The 20,442-nt window shown below is 47.7% G+C and overlaps 1 protein-coding gene across 4 annotated transcripts in view; it reads left to right on the top strand.

Annotated features, from left to right (window-relative positions):
* abr (ABR activator of RhoGEF and GTPase) overlaps nucleotides 1–20,442 on the top strand; it is a 102,206-nt gene that overhangs the window by 61,110 nt on the left and 20,654 nt on the right. For all 4 annotated transcript variants that reach the window (XR_008831242.1, XM_056411416.1, XM_056411417.1 and 1 more), the window contains 3 exons: nucleotides 764–838; nucleotides 5,147–5,244; nucleotides 5,342–5,473. Coding sequence is in view for 3 of the 4 variants with exons in the window: in XM_056411416.1 (XP_056267391.1) it covers nucleotides 764–838; nucleotides 5,147–5,244; nucleotides 5,342–5,473 (305 nt within the window). In the remaining variant the exon portion in view is untranslated. The remainder of the gene's footprint in view (nucleotides 1–763; nucleotides 839–5,146; nucleotides 5,245–5,341; nucleotides 5,474–20,442) is intronic.

Below are 20,442 nucleotides of genomic sequence, written 5' to 3'. Positions count from 1 at the left end.
TTGGTTTATTTACCAGGCGTCTCTGGCCTCAACCAAAGCAAGAGGCCCCCCAACAAACATCCACCCACGAAGCTCCACTCGGCAGCCAGCGCCGTTGTCATGGCAGCGGACTGTGCTTGTTGATGTGATACCGTTCTGAGGATAAGACTGTCGTATGATAACAGAAGTTGGTGCCTTGGTGTCGGAAGGGGTGAGAACCGTCATTGGATATGATGATGACACCTTAACGCGCCGTTTGGACCACCCAACCTGAAATGAATGAGAACACGCCTCCCACTGAGCAGTTATGTGTTGATTATCCCTTTTTAAAACTTGGGAATATTTTTTGACATTGCGAGGAAAAGTGGAAGTCAAGTTGGTATCTTTAAATCCCTAGTTTCAGCCCGACCAATCTCACGCATTTCATTAGCAGAGAGGAGCATCCAACATGGCCTTATAAGGCTGCATGTGGACAGGTTTCATCTTCAGAAATGTGAGAGAGAAGGAAAAAGAAACGCACAGAAATAAAGGTGGAATGCTTTGTTATGAAGTTATGTTAAAGCCGGCAGCAGCTGATGTCACACTGTCAAGGCAACAGAAGAGGATACAGGGCAGCATCTGTTGCCCAACTGAAGGGTGTTACATGGGTGTTTGAGATCTGCTGCAGTATTGGGATTGAGATGATACAGTAGTGGTCAGTAGGAAATTGCTTTCCTTTTTTTCTGCACAATCTCTGATTCTGAATGACTTTATAGATGCATATCTGTGTGTGCTTGTTTTCCAGATGAGGAGACCCCTGGCCTGTACGGCTTTCTGCATGTGATCGTCCACTCTGCCAAGGGATTCAAGGAGTCCGCCAGTAAGTCAGCTAGAGACGGCCTTTTTCTTCTACCTTTCCTTTTTTTTTTCATCCCCTCATCCCGGTGCATATCGGCATCGGCCAGCGAATAATGGGTGATCCAGTCGGTCATTGCAGTCGGCACATGCAGTTTCCATCACGCCGCCCAACGCAGAGATGGCCGGACGGGAGGTGAAGGGGGGGGGAGAGAGAGGACCACGGTGGAATTCCAGCAGTCATTTTCATTTGAGCCGACACCATAAAAACACTCGGAGATGAAAAGGAAGAGGGAGATCATGTTGAAACTGAACTGCTGGCAAAAATAATGCGAGTTGTCTCTGATATCGCATACCTCACACACACAAATGGTCCTTTGTCTAACAATGTGTGCCGATACATCTGTGAGTCCGTAGCGGACAGCTGCTGCTGCTGCTGCTGCGTTGCACCAGTTCAAATATCAAATATCTGGAAAGGAGACAGAGATGAAGAAATGTGATTTCCTCTGTTGCCATGACAGCCTTTAGAATATGAAAGCTGGCCGGCTAGAATTTCCCGGGTAATGGATTGGAAAGCTCTCTCGTCCGAAAGCCCGTTTGATCCTCGGTGAAGCTGAGGGGGTTTGAAATGAAGGCGGTGCGTTTGTGTGTACGTGGAAGTTTGGCAGTTCCACAGATGCAGTTTGATGTCGGGGTGTGCAGTGAAGCGTACCGAGGCAGTGTGGGGCATCAGAGGTAGTGTGGCGTAGATGATTATGATGGCCAGAGCTTATCTTTCAAATAGATCTATGTGGCACACTCTCTTAATTGGGCAAAGGATTAATAATTTGCCAAAATAAAGTTACGAAACGTAATTATCTGGGTTGTGGTGGAGAGCGAGTGCACATGACGATGCTGACACAGCATCTGTGCACACGAGGGGGGCTCTGTAAAACAGTCACATGCCGCTGCACCCACAGTGCACCTGTGTTTTGAGGTTAGGAATTTGCTGTGTGGGAGCATCCGTGTTTATAATGGTGGGAGCACACTGGCTGCGCCCCATGATGCTGAAACAAGCAAGTTTACCCGGCCTGTTATTCGCCACCACAGCTGTTCATCGTCAGTTCGACATTTATTGCAAAGTGTAAAAGAGTTTATTGAGGCTATTATCATGCAATTAATACATTTTATAAACGCAAACGTTTTACTTTGACCCACTTACTGCAGTCTAAAGGTTCTGCTCCATCACTTCGTTGGTCACGTCAGCCTCGCGCCGTCGTCTGGTTTAAAATACTGAGGAGTTATTTTTAAGTTGGTTCACTTTTCAAGATCAAACGCTATATTTTGACAACTATCTCGTCCTCAGAGTGGTGTCTCGTTGAAAAACCTGACTTCTAATTGCATCGTCTGTTTACGGTTATGAGACCGTCGTGTCAGCAGCGCGTTGTTTTTACGGAGATGGGGGAGGTTTGTAATATTTCTTGATATCCCCGCAGAGTCCCGCTTATGAAAGCTGCCCAGCACTGGCTCTACTTACCACTGCATTTCTCTCACATATGTGTTGTAAACAACTCTGTCCTCCGAGAGCTGATAGGAGACATTGTCTTTGAAATAGAGAGTGCTGCCTCTGTAAATCCTCCTAATACCACAAATGACTAAAATGGCACCGTTTTCTCCAGATGTGGCGTAATGATGGGATCAAATGTGCCTTTTCATGTCGATGTTGTGCAGTCATGTTGTTGTGTAATTCAGCCAGAGTGTGTGTGTTTGTGTGCGTGTGTTTTCTGTTGATGCATTTTGGTTTTATCATGTCAGATTTCAAATGTGTAATGAGTTGAAAAGGCGGTCAGTGAGTGGTTCAGATTATGTAATCATCAACAATAGGCTCATTGTGTTCCTGTTTAGATTGAAAAGTCACATAGGCATGTATCAGAATATCTTATTGGATATACACACACGTCACACACACACACACACACACACACACACCACCAGTGGGAAAGGGCTTGACATTCAGCCCAGGTCAAAGTAGTCAAACTGGGTCACAGAAGGAAAGCGCTGGGAATTGAGCATCTCCCAAAAACTCTGTTGCGGAATAAAAAGAAGAAAGCAGCAACAGTGGAAAACATGTTCATTTTGAAGTATGCGCGAGTCTCAACAAGTGACATCCATCTTCCTTCATATGCATTCAGCAGCTGCTGCAACCTGTGCTCCATCAGAGAGATCAGATCCACTCCAAATAACTTCACGAAGACCTTTCAAGTGATCACAGCTCCAGTAATTGGCAGATAGTTTCTTGAGCTCGCCCAACAGCCCCCGACTTGAGACTCTAAAAGTAATTCACATTTGATATGTCATAATAATGGAATAATCATGCAGACTAATCAGAACCGATGTTTCGTCACTTGCCACTGTTCCCGTTAAAAAGAGAAGGGCGAGACCCTGCTGGAAGAGTTCCATGTTCTCAAATCCAGCCGCGGCTGCACTCTTTCCCCTTCATTGGTCCTCCGCTTTTATTAGTTTTCTCCTTCTGGATTCTATGACAAATCAATTTGATGATGCCCGTCCTCCTCATCCTCCTCCTCCTCCCGAAGCCTTCGAGCAAAGCTTGGCCGGCACACAGCTGCTCCGGTGGCTGGGACTCATACGCTGTGGTGACACTGATCAGTTTAACTGATTATTGCTTCTCTCCTGGTTCTGTGACCTCGCCGTCTGAACCCCGGCGTTCAACACAGCCTCGGGCGAAGATTGTCCTCCTGCTACAAAACACATGCGCACCACAAGGGCCGCAGTTATTGAGATGGACGAGGATGGTATTCATTAACCTCGAGCATTTGGGGGTCGGAGACCCCACGCTGACCGATTTATCCCCCCATCATACTCTGGGCCTGGTGTTGACCTGCCAAGAAAATAAAAAAACAAGCTGAGTTCCAGGCCTTCATGGAGTCCGTCCTGGATCTGCTGCGAGGACCCAGAAATACCTCTCTAAATATGCTCTCCAGGGCCTTTTAAGCCACATAAACCCGTTTCAGATGTAGAGGAAATGTACTTACTCCTCTTCTCTGCAGGCTAGACGAAAGGTCACGGCCGTGCCTCACAGAAATGACCCTCAAACAAAACCAACAGCTGGTTTTGTCAACATAAAGAAAAACGTGTCTTTGTGCTTCTTTATCGTTTTGATTTGCGGAAGTGTACGACATGATAACGTTAACCAAAGCAGCAGAAAAAGTCAGGCTGACTGTTTAAGATGTAAACGTATCACTGATTTATATGCATATGAGATACCCCCCCCCCTCTCTCCCTCCCTGTGGACCCCTCTGAGCCTCGTGGTGAAAGGTCAGAGGTTTATCCATCCATCATGCTGTCAGATGGGGGCGGACCCGAGGGACCGGGTCAGGCTATTGACACTTAACAGACAGCCGGCAGCGAGGTCTGCAGGAACCGCCACAGCAGCATTTAAAGAAAAACATTAACAGACTTAATTGCTCCGTGTAAGAATTGAGTGCGAGCCGATCCCGGGGAGGAGGAGGAGGGGGGGGGGGGCGGGGGCATATGAGGATGTTGCTGAAGAGTGTGTACACAGGCAGGAGATTGATGTCTGTCAACATATCGATTGGTGGAACCTTTTTAAATGCACATACATTACGAATCCGACACCAGAATTAGACGCTCCCCTACTTTCACGGTGAAATCCGTCTTCTGAAGTCTCACTTTGGAGCGTGTCTACTCGAGGATGACACCTTTGACCGAGGAGCTGTAGCCGTTTGTGTTCGTATATTTTTTCGAGATGATTTTGACTGCCGCTGAACTTTGGATGCGGATGCGTGCGCTACAGAGCGACGGAAATATCAATGCAGCGCAGAAGCCATCTGATTGGCTGTGCCGCTCTCGAAGACGCACGAATACAGAGCTGAAACGGATCAACCTGCTAGTGAGGAAAAGTAATCAATCAAGACCTCGACATGGTCTCTGGGTATTTTAGGGGTATTTGCTGACATTTCTGTAGAACAGACAATAAACTACTCACAAAAATAATTGGTAGATTATACAATGTATTTTATTTTCCGACACACTTTGCCTCAAATGCAGAGAAACTACTTAACAAGATATATTTTGGGCCTTTAATTATGCTAACGACAAGGCAATACATCCAGACAGTGATGCCATTTCCCACTAATGGGGTAAGAACTATTTAACAGCAGCACTTCTACTGCAAGAGGACAACAGGATTAACAGAGCCGTGTCCTTTGACACGGGTATCCTGATGTCTTTTACAGTTACACACGTGTCAAGACACCTCAATGTTCACCCTGTGGTTTTTCAGTGTCCCTGATGGATCTGTGTTCCCTCCTAGATTTGTACTGTACCCTTGAAGTGGACGCGTATGGGTACTTTGTCAGCAAGGCCAAGACCCGGGTCTTCAGAGACACCACGGAGCCACATTGGAACGAAGTCAGTCGGCCCTCTTTTCTTACTGTGAATTGCTGCATTTTGTGGCTGCTTCGCTATTTCAAAATGTGATTCTCCTCTTCTCTGTGTGGTTGAACAGGAGTTCGAGATCGAGCTGGAGGGCTCCCAGTACCTGCGGATCCTGTGCTACGAGAACTGCTACGACAAGACCATGCTCAACAAGGACGACAACGAGATCGTTGACAAGATCATGGGCAAAGGGCAAGTCCAGGTAAGAGGGCGGCTGCCGACGTCACAGAACCGACCAATAGGCAAAGGGGGACGTCTCTGTCTCCTTGGGGGGGCGTTCCCCAGCATGCCGCCTAGCCTTGAGGTGGAGTGGTTTTGTCTTGGCCTCTGAAGACGCTGGGTGGATTATTTGTCTGAACGCCAGTTTAAGTGAGGGGGAACGTTGCTATAACAACCTCTCCCAGTCTTGTTAAATGGATCCTGCCTGCAAAGTGGAATCTGTGGTTCCTTGGTAGTCAGGCGAAACGCCGCTCTCCACTCCAGGGCGGCGTTGTTTGTAAGCAAGAGGAGTCATTTTTCCATTTATCCAGAACTTCTTTGGAAAATCAGTTTGGTCAAGTGGAGCTTGACTCCTGTCGTTTCCCCTGCGGTTCAAGTCCAGCTGCTGCCGTTGCAGTTTCTCGCTGTGTGAATCCAGGTCAACTGTGCGGGGTCTCAGCAGCTCTCATCGCCAGTTAGTGTCCTCAGGTTTTTCTCAAGTGGTGCCAGCGGTGAGCTTGAAGCAGGTTATTTCAAAACCCTCCAAAACGTGACACAAGTTCTGAATCTGTTGAAACTTTTCAAGACTTGTTTGCTACGGCTGCTGCACGCAGAATAACATTTGTTGTCGCAGATAAAAGCAAGATCAGTGACGGGTAGCAGGGGGAATACAAATCTCCCGTCTAACATGGAGAGGAAAGTGGGGCAGACATGAATCATTCACGTCGCAGAGCATTTTTAAGGGAAGGGACGCATCTCGAAAATATCTTCTAAATCATATGTCAGCCCTATGGGGGTAGCGGTGTTTTTCTCATGCAGTTTGATGATTTGTGTCGTCTTTGATTTCCTGACGATGTGAATCAATGGATTGCTTCCGAGTGTCGTGTCGTAGAAGATAGTTAAACCCGGCCCTGCATGTGTGGTTTGGGTTAATGGGGTCAGGAGTCTCCTCCTGGTGAACTGAGTGATGATTGGCTGACCTATGAGAGGATTAAAAAAAAGTATGAGTGGACATTTTATTCTGTGTGTGTAAAGTAATTAGCAGGAAAAGGACTTCCGTCACTAGTAAATGTTTCGTTAGTTTACATCTGTTGTTCAACAGGTTCTACCTCTATTTTCTTTTTTCCGAGAAGAATCATTCGGATGACTAATGATGCGAGTTAATCTGTTGAAGTGGTCTATCCAGCGGTTCATCCATGATTCGGCGCTGTGTGTTATTTGACAGTAAAACACGTTCTGGTACGACAGAGAGACACACGCTGCTGCTGGGAACATCGACTTCAGCCAACAACAAAAACAAACTAGAACGGGCACTCGGTAGAGCGCATACCTTCGCATATCACAAGATTGAATTATGAACATTTTGACATTAGTTTCATGCCAATTGGATAAAAATTGACCGCGCTATGGTAAAAATACGATTTTGACCTTTTCATGACCTTGACCCGATCGATCCCAAAATTTAATCAAATGGTCCCTGGATAATAACCAATCATCCCACCAAATTTCATGCGATTCAAAGACGATTTGACCTTTTCATGATCTTGACCTTGACCTTTGACCCGATCGATCCCAAAATCTAATCAAATGGTCCCTGGATAATAACCAATCATCCCACCAAATTTCATGCGATTCAAAGAAGATTTTGACCTTTTCATGATCTTGACCTTTGACCCGATCGATCCCAAAATCTAATCAAATGGTCCCCGGATAATAACCAATCATCCCACCAAATTTCATGCTATTCGGTTTAATACTTTTTGACTTATGCGAATAACACACACGCACGCACGCATACAAATACACGGCGATCAAACCATAACCTTCCGCATTTTCAATGCGAAGGTATTAATATATACACCCCATGCTCTGTGGCTGGCTGTGTGGAGGGAAAATAAGAGATTGGAGAGAGAGAAAGAGAAAGGCATGTTCTATCCAATAGTCTGAAACGGTGGGAATCTTGTTGTGAGTGTAGACTAAAGAGAGAGAGAGAGAGAGGGGGGGGGGGGGAGGGGGTTGTGTAGCTGTTTTTTTTTAACAACAATTTTTTTATTGAATAACTGTCATTATTAAATTTAAAAAAGACCATTTACGTTAAATGTGAATATGTGATGCTTTTCTTCGCCATACACTATATGATGTGAAGATATATTTGGGTTTTGGACTGTTGGTCGAACATTTGTAGATATCACTTTAGGATATGTTGATTTATAACAGCCATTTCATAAACACAACATTCATCAATACATCGGGAAAATAATGAAACGATAATGGATGAATCGGTAATAATTGCCGGACCAACGCACCAAAAAAACATGTCTAGTTTGAATTCTGAGGGTTTAATGTCACCGTGACGACGTCTGAGCCAGGAGTGTTTTATCGGACACGTTTCTGTTCCGAGTGTTGCTTCATCACATTGCAGCAGAGGCCTCATGGCAGCCGGGGAACCCAAGTACTGTACATTTCAGAAAAATAATAAGCCGGAGGGATGTGGGTCTGCTCCTCAGTCCAGAGTGCATACCGAGAGAGACTTTCACTTGGACCCGAGCTGTTTGCTTTCCTGGCGAAGCCCAATTTAGAAGGAGCCTTCAATGTTTTTGCTCTCCTCTCTGGAGACCCTCTGATTTATTTAACAAGCTTGTGGAGGACCGGCGGACCGTGAACACTGGCAGACCGTAGATGGGCATACTGGGCTGGAAGTTCTCTTTCTCTCTTCCTTCTTTTTTTTCCACCGCTGTTACTTCAATTTGATATGTTGTCACTCTCACAGGATGTTGTGCTTCGGGGCAGAGGATTTCATTTTTATATAGTGACAATTAGACCTGTAGGATACATTTTTTTATGCAGTGTTTTCTGGTAAACGTTTCTGCCGGTTTGAGGTGAGCACGTTCACGCACAAACCCAGAGAGCCGGCAGTGGCACACTTTTGTTAGCTTGATTGAGCTGCTTGTCCTCAGGGGACAAAATACCATCATTTATTTCCAGACGTGCCCCCGAGCAGAAAACCTCTGATCTCAAAGGTCACGTTGCTAATCTTCCATTAAATGGCAACAGCGTTGGCGTTTGTCTCTCAAACTGGCAACGCAAATGGATTCTAAAATATCTCAGAGGAGGCAATTTGCTAAATTGATTAGTATCAGCTCCCAGAAGTCACCGGTTTAAAGAGCCGCTGCCTCCGGGGTGTGTTTTCTTCACTGATGTTTTTTGGCTCTGTAACGGTCGATCTTCCTGTGGCGAAACAAACTTTGCGCGGGCGAACAGTGAGACTTCAGTTACACATTGGAGACTGTGTTTATATTGTTTCTGATTCCATCGCCTGTGTGACGCTCCGTGGGTTCGGCTGCGGCTCGCTGTACTTGTCTTCAGAGGGCCAGTTATGTAACTGTTTAGGTTCACCGCCCCCCCGCTGCTTTGTGCAGCAGGGATGCGTCATACCACCATGCTTTCATCTGGTCATCCGGCCCTCATGCGCCCCCGTCCCAGCCTCCCCTTGGGACCACCTCTCAAGGCTTTTATCACTTGTCTTATCAGGGGATGGGAGCGTTTTGATACACCCACCCCGCAACCTCCGTTGGTTTCGTGTGCCTGTTGAGGAAGACAGAGCGAGAACATGGGGGATCCACTGTACCTGACGTGCTTCTCAAGGCTCTAGATTTATGACAGAAAGGCGGGGCTGTGTGTCAGGACGCCGTCGAGGTAGCTCGCGGGAGATTGTGCGCTTTTTTTACAAACACAATCGGCACTAACAGCATATCGACGCAGCACACTTTAGCGTGGCGGCAGAGATTGTCTGGCGAACCACAACAACAACAGTGGAGCTTACTACACGGACGACGAAACATCGAGAAAAACGGAGCGGATCGGAACCCCGGGAGTTCACAGCGTCTACATACCACCACAAGCGGGACACCCGGCGTAGCACTATCGGACCTACATGATGTGTTATGCCATCACAGAAAAGTATCCCCGGCGGCTGTGGATTTTTCTGCTTCGATACCGGCAAAAGATCGGCAGGAAGCGGTAGTGACGAGGAACGAAGCGCTGAGCTACAGGCGCTCTGCGTGTCGGTCGACTGGGACATGATCGTCAGTTAGCGAAGTAGGAAAGTAGTATGAGCCTCATAACAACGCCGGACACCACCATCTCCCCACGGTAAAGCTGTGAACGCCCGTACTGCTGCCTATAACTCACACCAGGCGCCTGGCAGGGGCTACGGACTATCACAGACTACCAGAGCAGACCCAGCGCAATGGTGCAACAACAGCGCGCTGGCACACAACAACAACCGTTAAGCGAGCCGAGAGTTTCTACCGCTGGGGATGAACACACTGAACACCAGGAAAGCTGCAGGTCCAGATGGCATATCTGGGCGGTACTGAAGTCAACCTCTCCTGGCTGAGTCCGTGGTCCCGCCCTGCTTCAAGAGATCCACTATTGTCCCTGTGCCAGCATGTATGAATGACTACCGACGGTGGCCCTCACCTCGGTGGTCATGAAATGCTTTGAGAGGCTGATAAAGGACTACATCAAACAGATCCACGGATGATGCTGTCTCCCAGGTACTGCACACCACTCTCTCATCTGGACAGCCAGAGGGTCCCCCAGACTGGCCGGCAAGCTGATTGAGCTGGACAGGTGGTCAGGTGGGCAGAACACACCTCAAATCCCTCACCCTGAACACAGGATCCCCCAGTCCTCAGCCCCTACTGTACTCTCCTACACACATCACCATCATCAAGTTTGCGGATGACACAGTGGTGGTGGGCCTGATCTCCGACAACGACGAGAAGGCCTACCTGGAGGAAGTTGCTGATCTGTCACTCTGGTGCCAGGACACTGATTGTGGACTTTACAACAACAGAGGACGTACTCACCACTGGGGATTAGCGGGACAACTGCTCTCCAGGACAGGGAAGGCTCTCAGAAGAGAGTAGTGCTGGAAGCACTATTGGAACTACACTCCCCACCCTGTAACATCTTGAATCTTGAATCATATTGTGTAACTCGAAACGTTATGGACTGATGACACGGAGACGGGACAACGTTATTATTCTCCCTTTATTGTAACATCAACAACAGCTTTTCTTTCCTTAACAACACCCCCTCCCTCTACTCCACCAAGAGCACGCCTCCCTCTACTCCGCAATCACAGGCCGCCCGACCCAGTGCATGGGTGGTGCCACTGTGATGCACACACCCATCCAGTTGCCAGGTCCGCGTTTTTTTTTGTTTGTTGAATTTTGTGTCGCTGGTTCGGGTAGACCTATTTTAAAAAAAGGGACTTTTGTACTCCTGCTTGTGTTTATGACAGAAGGAAGACGCTTCCTCGTAACCTCAGAACCTGCCTGATATTCAGCATGTTTTTTAAGTTTCCTTCAGGCTCAGTGACCCGGTGGTCTGAAGGCACAGATTGGCGCACGGCCAACGGGACTTATACAGCAGACTTTTAATGGTGCCTATTTGCCACAGGCCGACAGCTCGAGTTGTAGCTCACAGCTAACAAACTGACTCCAGAGCAACTTTACACTTCTTATGACTGAATAAGGTCCGGCTCACAGCGTAACTCGTACTGTTTGTCTGCAGAGGAACAGCATGTCCTCTGCAGTGTCCCGTCCTCCACGTTGCTCGTTGCTGCAGCATCAGCATCGGATGATCCTGTTATTCCTCTTGATTAATGTGATGTCCCCAGCAAAGAGACACTCTCCTCCCTACCTCCCTTCCTCCTACTCCTACTCTTATCTCTCGAGCACCCTCATCTGCGCAACGCTGTTTTTTCTTCTTCTTTCATTTCCCCCCTCGCAGCAGTATTACAGGGCCTCGGTAAGCAGTAACCTGAAAGTTTTGTACGACTTCCCGGAGATGATGCGAGCCGGAGAAGCTGGACATTAGGAACATGTAAAGAAAGGGGGTCGATCCGTTCCCGGCAGCTCTTAGCTCCCTCACAGAAGCCGAGGAGCTGGGCAGGGGCTGCACGCATTAGCCGGGAGTTCCTGTAAAAGTACGGGTGCAGAGGGGTTGTAAAGTTTGAGGGCGAGCGCCGAGCATCCAGCTGCACTCTAACTCCCATTTAAGGAGTCGGAGCGCTTTCCTCCCCACGAGGCATTAGATGCAAAGTTTGACATTTACATGCCGCGTGACGGGTTTATTGGGGAGAGCGCCGGTGTTTGGGCTAATAGCAGGCCGGCCATCTAGAGATTTAGCGGTGGAGCTTGTGGACCAGCGGCACTCAGCCAGTGCAGAAAGTGCCGGCCTCAAACTCTGATCTAATCTCTCAGCACTCGATCAAACGTGGTGCCAACATCAGGCTCGAGTCACGAGAATGAAACGGCCTGGTGAGTGCAGTCAGGTCACTGACGGCATGTTTAAACAGTGCCATTAGAAAAGCAACCTATTTGTAAGCAGATGGAAAAAGTGGGAGTTGGAAATTAACATCTTTTGAATTCTTTAGATTTAATCGTCAACTAAATAAAACTAGTGGAGTGCAGCATTGAATTTACACTAAAATAAACAAAAATGTTTCTATCTTTTGCTTTTCATGGAAACTTCCCACGACTCCGATCTGACGGATTCTTCTTTTTCTTTGTATTTTTCTTGTGAACATGTCTTGCCTCTGGGGCACGCAGGATGCTGGTATTTCATGTGGTATTTGTTTTGAACATGAAGCAGTGTTAGTGTGCGTGTGCATGTGTGTATTATACAGGGTGTCATTTATTTAGTTTCTGCTCTCCACTGTCATTTGGGGATGTGATCTGTCATGTTTCCATCCGACACACCCCCTGCGGCCACACACACACACACACACACATAGCTGTCAACAACGTTAACAGATGGGGTCTGCTGTGTGCGTTCAGTTCCCCCTCGGGACAAACCAGCACGCATACACACACACACAAATGGGTGATGGGCTAATACATGGTAAATGACATCAATAACTTCAGTCTGCTACATTACCTGGTATTTATTAGTCTCCTTTGTCTGGCTGGATGTGTGTGTATGTTGGGATGGGGGTTGTAGGTGGATGCTGTGTGTATATGTGCATTATAAAATCTTGTCCAAGTCCTCATTGATCTTTTCCTCATAAACCCACTTATTTCCTGCTTTATGTTCCCTTTAGTTTTTTTTCTTTAATGAGACTCATCTCTCCTTGTCTATCTGTGTTTGAGCAGATGGTGCTTTTTTATTGATGATTCCCAATTAAGCCGACTTCCTCATCAGACGATCAGCGGAGCAGTATTTTTGATGGATTTCTAGTTTCCCCATCATCTTCCCACAAAGCAGCTCCTCCGTCCCAACCCCCACTTAGACGGCCTTTGTTCCCACTTGAAACATCCACTCCCCGCCACGTGGGATGTGCATGCCCTAATAAACGACACGCAGCGCTGTACGCACTCTTAGATCATGCAGACACGCAGACACCCACTGTTTCCCTCTTTGTGGGTAGAAGAGGGAAAGCCCCACACCTGCCGAGTCTCTTGATGTGCGAGTGTACAAAATGAAGACAAAACCGACACATTTGATCAATATCTGTCATCCAGCTCGATGCTTTTGTTGTTTTTTTCTTTTTTGTCAGATGTTTCCCTGCTAGTAAGAAAAAGGTACAAATGAAGTAATGTATTTTTATGACGCCATCTTCTTCTGGATAATAACGTGATGGGGACAGCAGCTAAACCCAGTGTGGGTGTGTTGGACTGTCTCAGTCTGATAATGACAACATGCACTTAAACTTCAGCGAAATGTTGTTAATCATGTCGAGCAAGTAGCCTAAATGCATTTGTATTGTGAGTAAGAGTGGGCTGACCTTTAACCTGCAGTTCTGCTTTCCGCCTGTGTGGTCAGCTCCATCCTTACCTTAAATCACTGAGTCATAACTCAGATCCATTCCAGTCGAATACATTCAAAACAAGGTTTCTACAGTATGTAGTTTTTATCTACAACTGGCACTGGCAATCATACAGTACGCATTTTACACAAAGAACAGACGAGGCGGATGGGAATCCACTTGGCAGGTATTAAAGTCCTGAAAGGGAGCCACGAATGTCTGAACCAACCTTCACGACCATCCGTCCGATGGATGCTGAGACATTCATGGGAAGCCAGACTGACCTCGCGCTGACACAAGTGACCCTGACTGTGCAAGATTTCCCAGCAACCCATCTGTTGTTGAGATATTTGACTCTGGACTGACCCACATTGCGTCCATAGAGCCACACAGAGAGCTAAAAAACGACTCTGGATTTCAGCTTTGACAGGGACGTTCAGATTGTGAATGTAACCAGAGGAGGATGGCAGAGGAGCTGGACAGACGTGTTCAGCCGAGTATAAAGAGTGAACCTTGAGTAGGAAGAGCAAAGAGAGGCAATGTAAAGGCTCAAGGACCTCTGTGAGGCCTCCTTCACATCTCCACGTCTCTCCTTCTCTCGCCACACCGTCTATCTCTCCATGTCAGAAAATACAAACGCACTGATCCCCAGCGGACCTCAGAGATGTCCAAGGCGAGCCGGCCCTCATTTCTAATGATTGAGGGGAGTGTAAAAGATGGACAACAGATGCAGGATTTCCGACCACGAGCGTCCACGTGCGGCACACGTTGAGAGCGCCGCTCAACGGGGGGCAGGCGAGGAAGAGATGGAGGACGAGAATAGGACCGAGGGCCCCCAGATGTGATGCTGAGAGTTAAAGGGAGAACAAAGGGCTCATCGCAGCCGGAGGAATTAAATGCTCTCCAGAGAGACACTGTGAAGCCCTCCACGCATTCACTGCCGCCCTTTTGAGAGTCGGGGTTTAGAAATAATTGGAAGGGGGGGGGGCACATTCGAGCACGATGGTTGTCAATGTCCACGCTCCGGAAGCCCGGCCGTAAGAGCCCGAGTTCTCCGTTTTCACCGATCAGGGCCAGTTTACTGGGCGGTTACTAACGTCTCCTCGTGTCTCTTGTATTGTTTAGTAGCTTTGACAACTCGGAAGAGAGAGAAGTGGAGGCTCTGCAGTTTGAGACCCGAGCAAAGAGACAAGCGGTCATTAATAATGACGATGTAGGCTTTTCGTTAACGCCCCCAACCGCTCTCTGTCTTTGTTAACCGTGCTGTGTTTAACACGATCCTCTCTCAACCAGTTTTCATAGCAGGGTGAAATATATATATATTTTTATTTGTTAAACCCTCGTGGTCTCTCTCTGTCTCTCTCAAACAACAGCTTTTCTTCCTTCATATCCCGGGACATTTCAAAAGTAATTCTATTTGTTCTCACCCCCTCAGTGCAATGCAGTAATCCTCTTCTTCTTCTAATTCACGCAGTAAACGTCACATTCACACATTCCCCGGCTGCTCTGAAGCTGTGGATTTATCGACGGCAGATGACATTGGGGAAAGGGATTCACCTCATCCCTCTCTTCGCAGTCCCAGTCGGACTCTGAGGGGCAAAGCTCATTTCATGCTCGGCTCTGCCTGCCAGCACACTCAGAGGCTCAACTCATGGATCGACTTGGGTCTGTGAAATCCCTCGGTGGTCGATGGATGGGTCATGTGTGTGTGTGTGTGTGTGTGTGTGTTCCTCGAGATGCGCCCTTTGTTCCTGCTCCGTCCTCTTTGGCCTATTACCTGGGATTATGTATCGTTTTAGGCTGATATTGAAAGCTTCATGTTCAGAAATTCACAGAAAGTCGTATCAGGACATGTAAATAGAAAAAGTAGAATTTTTACTTTGTCTCCCAAGAAGCAGAAAAACATCAGTCATTCCACCAGAATCCCGGAACTAACATATGCTTACGCTTAGGTCCTCGAACCCATTAGCGGCCGTAGTAAGTGTGGAGCAAAGGGAGAAGGCGGATGAATGGGCGGGGTTGGGGGGGATGGTTGGGCTAAGAAAACGTCCAATGGATGGTCAATGGCTTTCTCCAAACCATCGTTGTTCTCTTCCTGTAACCAAGTGGTTATTAGTAGAGCCAGCAAAGGTCTCCAAACCTTAACGACGTACTTTCATTCGCACCCAAACCACAACGTCCCCCTCTTTCCCTCACCATGTCGTTGTTTTTGTGCCTCAGCCAAACCGTCAATTTTACCTTTTTCTTGGTCGCTTTATTTCCGAGACGCCGATGAGAAGACCAATTAGTCTGTGTTGAGTGTGAAGCGCTAGCCAACACGTGGTTGGCTTAGCTTAGCATCAGGACTGAAATGGGGGGCTACAGCTATTGTGGTTGAAGTGAAGCTGCCCACCAGCGCCGCTAAAGCTCGGTAACTAACACGTTGTATCTCGTTTGTTTGATTCACACAAAAGTTCTGTTCTACTGGGTAGTGTGACTACTATGAGAGTGGATTTCCTCATCTGAAGCAAACACTCCTTCATCCGGGGTGACAGGTTGGACTCGGTGTCTCTCTCAGATTTCACATCCCTGAACGAACCAAGACTACCAGATGCGACTCTGTCTTCTTTAATCCCCCCAAAAACCCAGTGAGACCCGAATACTTTCTCCCTCTCTGCATCCCCTCTTCCCTTGTGTTGTCGTTGGCAACCTTCTGGCCCATATTAAAGGGAATGGGCCTCAGCAGCACACTGTCCCACCACGGAGAGCCCGTTCTGGCTTTCAAGTGGCCAGTCGGGGGCCCAGAGCGGTCCCACAGCGGTAAGACGGGATGGATATCCATCTGCAGCTGACGTTTGCTCCGGGCTGCTATTGTTTGGTTCTTGAGCTTCAGGGAAGCCTGTTATGGGATTTGACAGATACGAAGTTGGAGCGTTCACTCGAATGCCACTTAGTTTGAATGCTCTCCTCGGCGGGTTTGTTTAGACATGGTGATTGGGCAGAAACGTTGATGCTTTCCACATGGCCTTGGATGGGGTCTGGGATTGAGCAAGTATCTGCCCCGCGTGGTCCTGCACCTCATTAGGCAGGACGGGAGATCTGCCGTGGGGCCGGTTTGAGGTTTTCTTCCAGGAACTGGAGATGCGGAGGGGAGCACAGTGGTCGGCTCCAGGAATGCCCGATCTGGGTAGTCGGAAAACAAAATATTTACTCAATTATTTTTGACTGGTTTTGCAACTGTGAGGGTATCTGCAATATTTGAAGTGATCATTTGTACATCATCACTCCCAAAAAAACACATTTAAATGTTTATGGTGAGAGTGAAGACGTCTCATTGCAGCACAACAAAGTCACATTTTAAATGATATTTAGACATTTCACCTGCTTCAATTGTAAAATTATTGTGCAGCCCTGGGCACATACTGTCTGTAAAGCTGGTCTGAAGTCGGTGTCCTGGTTGAAACGCTTGAGGCTGATCTCCTTGTTCACCACACTTCCCCTACTGCCTCCTGTCTGCGGTCTCGCGTTTCACCATCAACACTTTCCCCAGAAGTGTCTCACAGAGTTCTGCAGTGTAGCGTGTCGGGGGGATTACTGACATCCTGGCTTTTCCCGTCCTACGCAGAACATCCGTGATCCAATGATCTTGTGGTTTACGTCTAACAGACAAAAGGCCAGCGACCTTTCCCCAACAAGATGGCAGACAACAATGACTCATGGTTCCACCGTTGCGGTCACAAGAGCTTTCGAGTCCCGTTTCACATTTTATTGTTTGCTGAGGTCCAAATTGAAAATTCCAATAATTTTTGAAAGATGAGCTCCACCCCTGCTGTCCTCCAAGAGCTGTGAGTGTGCATCTGTGCACTTATTCCTCGTGTGCTCCTCATCCTCGAGCCCCACAGTCGCTGTTGAAGTACCCAATTTATCTGTGTGTGTACGCTTCAGTTAGCCGTCAGCTCCCTTTGCCCGGCCCGACGTCCCCAGCAGCGCTCTCACCCATGAAGGACGGAGCTCCTGCTCGCTGCTAAGTCATTTCATCAAATAGTTTTTGTGGGTAAAATGAGAGTTTATGAGCGGTTTGGTTGGCGTTCAGCTTGTTTCCTCCTCGCCAGATGCAGATGAAACAGTAGCTGACTCTTAATCAGTAGCTTGAGGTCCTGCAGCTGTTATTCTCTGGTTTCTGCGTGCACTCTTTGCATCTTGGAGTGTTGCAAAGGCATCGGCTGGGCTCCTGTAGAGATCAGGGATGAGTCGAGAGAGAACGCTCGCGGCCATGAACGCGCGCACACACACACACACTCACACTCACACTCACACTCTGAATTTGCATTCTAGACGGAGGGGGGGGAAATGAGTGGACATGAAAACTGCTGGCTGAGGGAGAAGTGTTTTTTTTGTTTTTTTACCCGAATGTAAGCCTGGGCTGATGCACAGTGGCTGAGATATGAGGTCCAGATTTTCCTAACGGTACAGTGCATAAGGATGCTAATAAAGTAAACTTTACATATATAGGATATGTATATATGTAGATTTTTGGCTGTTTGGCTCACTAGTTTCAGGCTACACCTTTCCATATTCCGCCCGCTCCGCTTCTCGGCGTGACCTTCCCCAAGTTTAAGGTGAATGCAGTCGGCAACGCTGAGATGACTTCAGACGGATCCGTAAGGATGCCTAGCTCCGTGTACAACATGTGTGCTCTGCAGAATCCCAGTCAAGGGTGGATCAAGTTTTCATAACTTCAGTTCTTGCAGCCGGCTTTGAGGCTCTGCTTCCCATTACGCTGTTCCTATGGCAGTGCCGGGCGTTTGATCCTGCTTTAGGACTTCCCTTCCTTCCTCCGGAGGGAGGGAGGCTGCCCATTTCTATGCGGGCCGCGTGAACTCTGAGTCGACGTACTAGTCGCACATGCCCTTATCTTATTTTTTTTATTTCAATTTGAGTATCGAAAACGCCTCCCACTCTCGAAGGTGTTTCGTGGCATTGGTGTTTTTTACAGTCTGCAGTCGTTGCTGAATGCAGTGCTCTTCTAGCTTTGCTTCACAAATACGCAGCTGACAGCCGGCCACCCTGGCAGGTGTTTAACCTTCACTAATATAACTAAACATCCCTCACTTGGCAGACACACAGACGCTGTAATGAGTTAACGTGATGTAAACATAAAGCGATAATGGTCACGAGGTGGACACTATGTTCATGTTTATCCAGCAGTGATAACAAAGCTCTTTTTATTTATATCGGCTTTTTTAATTGTGATCTGGGACCTCGGCATTGGCCCCCCTCTTCGTCCACACAAACGAGCCGAAGGATGATGTCATTGTTTCATGTGGGGGAAATGTTTCTAAAGTCCTTTGCGAGGATGTTTTGAACTCTGCTGCCTTGTTCACACATTATGGTGATCTCAAAAACCTCTCTGGGGAGGAACGCGGATGAAAATGCAGATCAATATGCCTGTTCTAGTGTCAGCAATTTGGCACAATTTCAAATGAGCCACTTTAAAATAATAACCAGTTTAAATAACCGTTGGAAAAACTCGCTCCTCTCCCGCTCCGAGTGTCTCTCAGACGACTCGTGCTCTCTGTGCTTTGCTTCAAGCGGCATGTTGCATAATCAGCGTGTCGTGTTGAAATCATCTGAGCAATGTTTTTCTTTTTTCCAAATCCCTCCCTGGCAGAATCATAAAATGTGTTGCTCCAGCGGGGGTGTCGTACCCGTTCCCTTTGCAGGTCCCATTTCAAAGAGCTTAGTAGGTGTCCCAGAGGTGGGGCACCTCAGAAGTTTCACAGTCACAAACTGTATGAATTATGTAATGCGTATTGAATAAGCGACGTGTACTGCAAGCGTGTACTGTGGAGGAGTTGTTAGGGTTGGCTACTCGTGTCTTCTCCTCTCTCGCCAGTACGACCTGCCAGCATGAAGGTCGGCTCTGGTTAGATACAAGTCACCGCCGTGATCCAGCCTCACTCGCGGGGGGAGAACGCTCTTGTTTTGTCTGTAAGCGTCTTCTTTATCTGTGAGTTGGAAGCGGAGCAGAAGAAAGAGACGGGCAGCAGTGAGAGGCGTCAAAGAGAAAGCCTTCATCCGAGGTGGTTCATGACACTGTTCACACAGGTTGGTCATCGAAACAACCCAATCATCAGAAGCAGAGGCAGGAGGAGCCTCCAGTGATGAGCTCACTGATGGTCCTCTTTCAAGTTGATGGCTTCTTCACCTGCTAATGAGGTTTGAACCTGGACGGATTTTGGTAATTTTTACTCATGAGAAAGAGAGGAGGCGGCTCTGTGAACTAATAAGTGAACAGAACAGCTGATGCAGTTTTGATGGAAAAGAAAATGTCAGTTTACAAAAAACTGATTTCTTTGATGATGGGGATTTCATGTCACGCTCAACACTGATAATAATTTTTAAAAATCGGTATGCCATGTAGTTAATTTAATTACACTTTTCTGTCTGTTGAATATAACGCTCCAGACTTTGCTGGGGAACTGGAGGGTCTGCATTTAAATGTACTGACTGGACTGACTATGCACAACAACTAGCACTTTCTGAAGTGGGGGTTTTGTGATTGGACTATTTGAAGAAATAAATCTGACGGCTGTGCAGCTTAAATGGGTTTCATGTGCCTCCTTTAGAGTCTAGACGGTCCTACTTGTAAAATAATTTCCCCCCTCTGGGCTTTCCCCTGTAAACCCCAGGTGCGCAACACTTTCACAGCTCACCTCATGTCATTCGAGATCCTCCTATCGCATCATCCAGCTCCCTGCTCACGCCGACGCCAAGGTGACCGCGTCCAGTCAGCCGTGGGTTTACACTTTTAAGGCTGAATTATTCAAGCAGCTCGGCAGCATTGTCGTCCTGTGAGGCCGCACGCTCTCCAACACTGGAACTGGGTCACGCTGTTCAGATGTGACACGGCCCAGTCAAGCAGAGGGCTCAGCAACGTGCTGAAAGGGCCGGATGGCTGTATGAGGGAGTCACACCCACCTCCAGTCTGCACCGCAACTTGTTGCTGAGACAGGGAAGAGACTTATGTCTGACCTTTGCCCCAAGTACAAAGATAACAAGTATTTTCCATGCAGACAAAACAACTAGAACCCAGAGCAAAATACAACAAGCGGGTGCCGTATCCTGAAAGCCCTGGACACAGCAGTGGAGGCTAAGCCTGCTGTGGAACAGAC

The sequence above is a fragment of the Pseudoliparis swirei genome, chromosome 3, assembly GCF_029220125.1.
Source record: "Pseudoliparis swirei isolate HS2019 ecotype Mariana Trench chromosome 3, NWPU_hadal_v1, whole genome shotgun sequence".
Classification (NCBI taxonomy): Eukaryota; Metazoa; Chordata; class Actinopteri; order Perciformes; family Liparidae; genus Pseudoliparis; species Pseudoliparis swirei.
The sequence above is the reverse complement of the archived record's forward strand: the minus strand, read 5'-3'. Positions and strand labels throughout refer to the sequence as shown.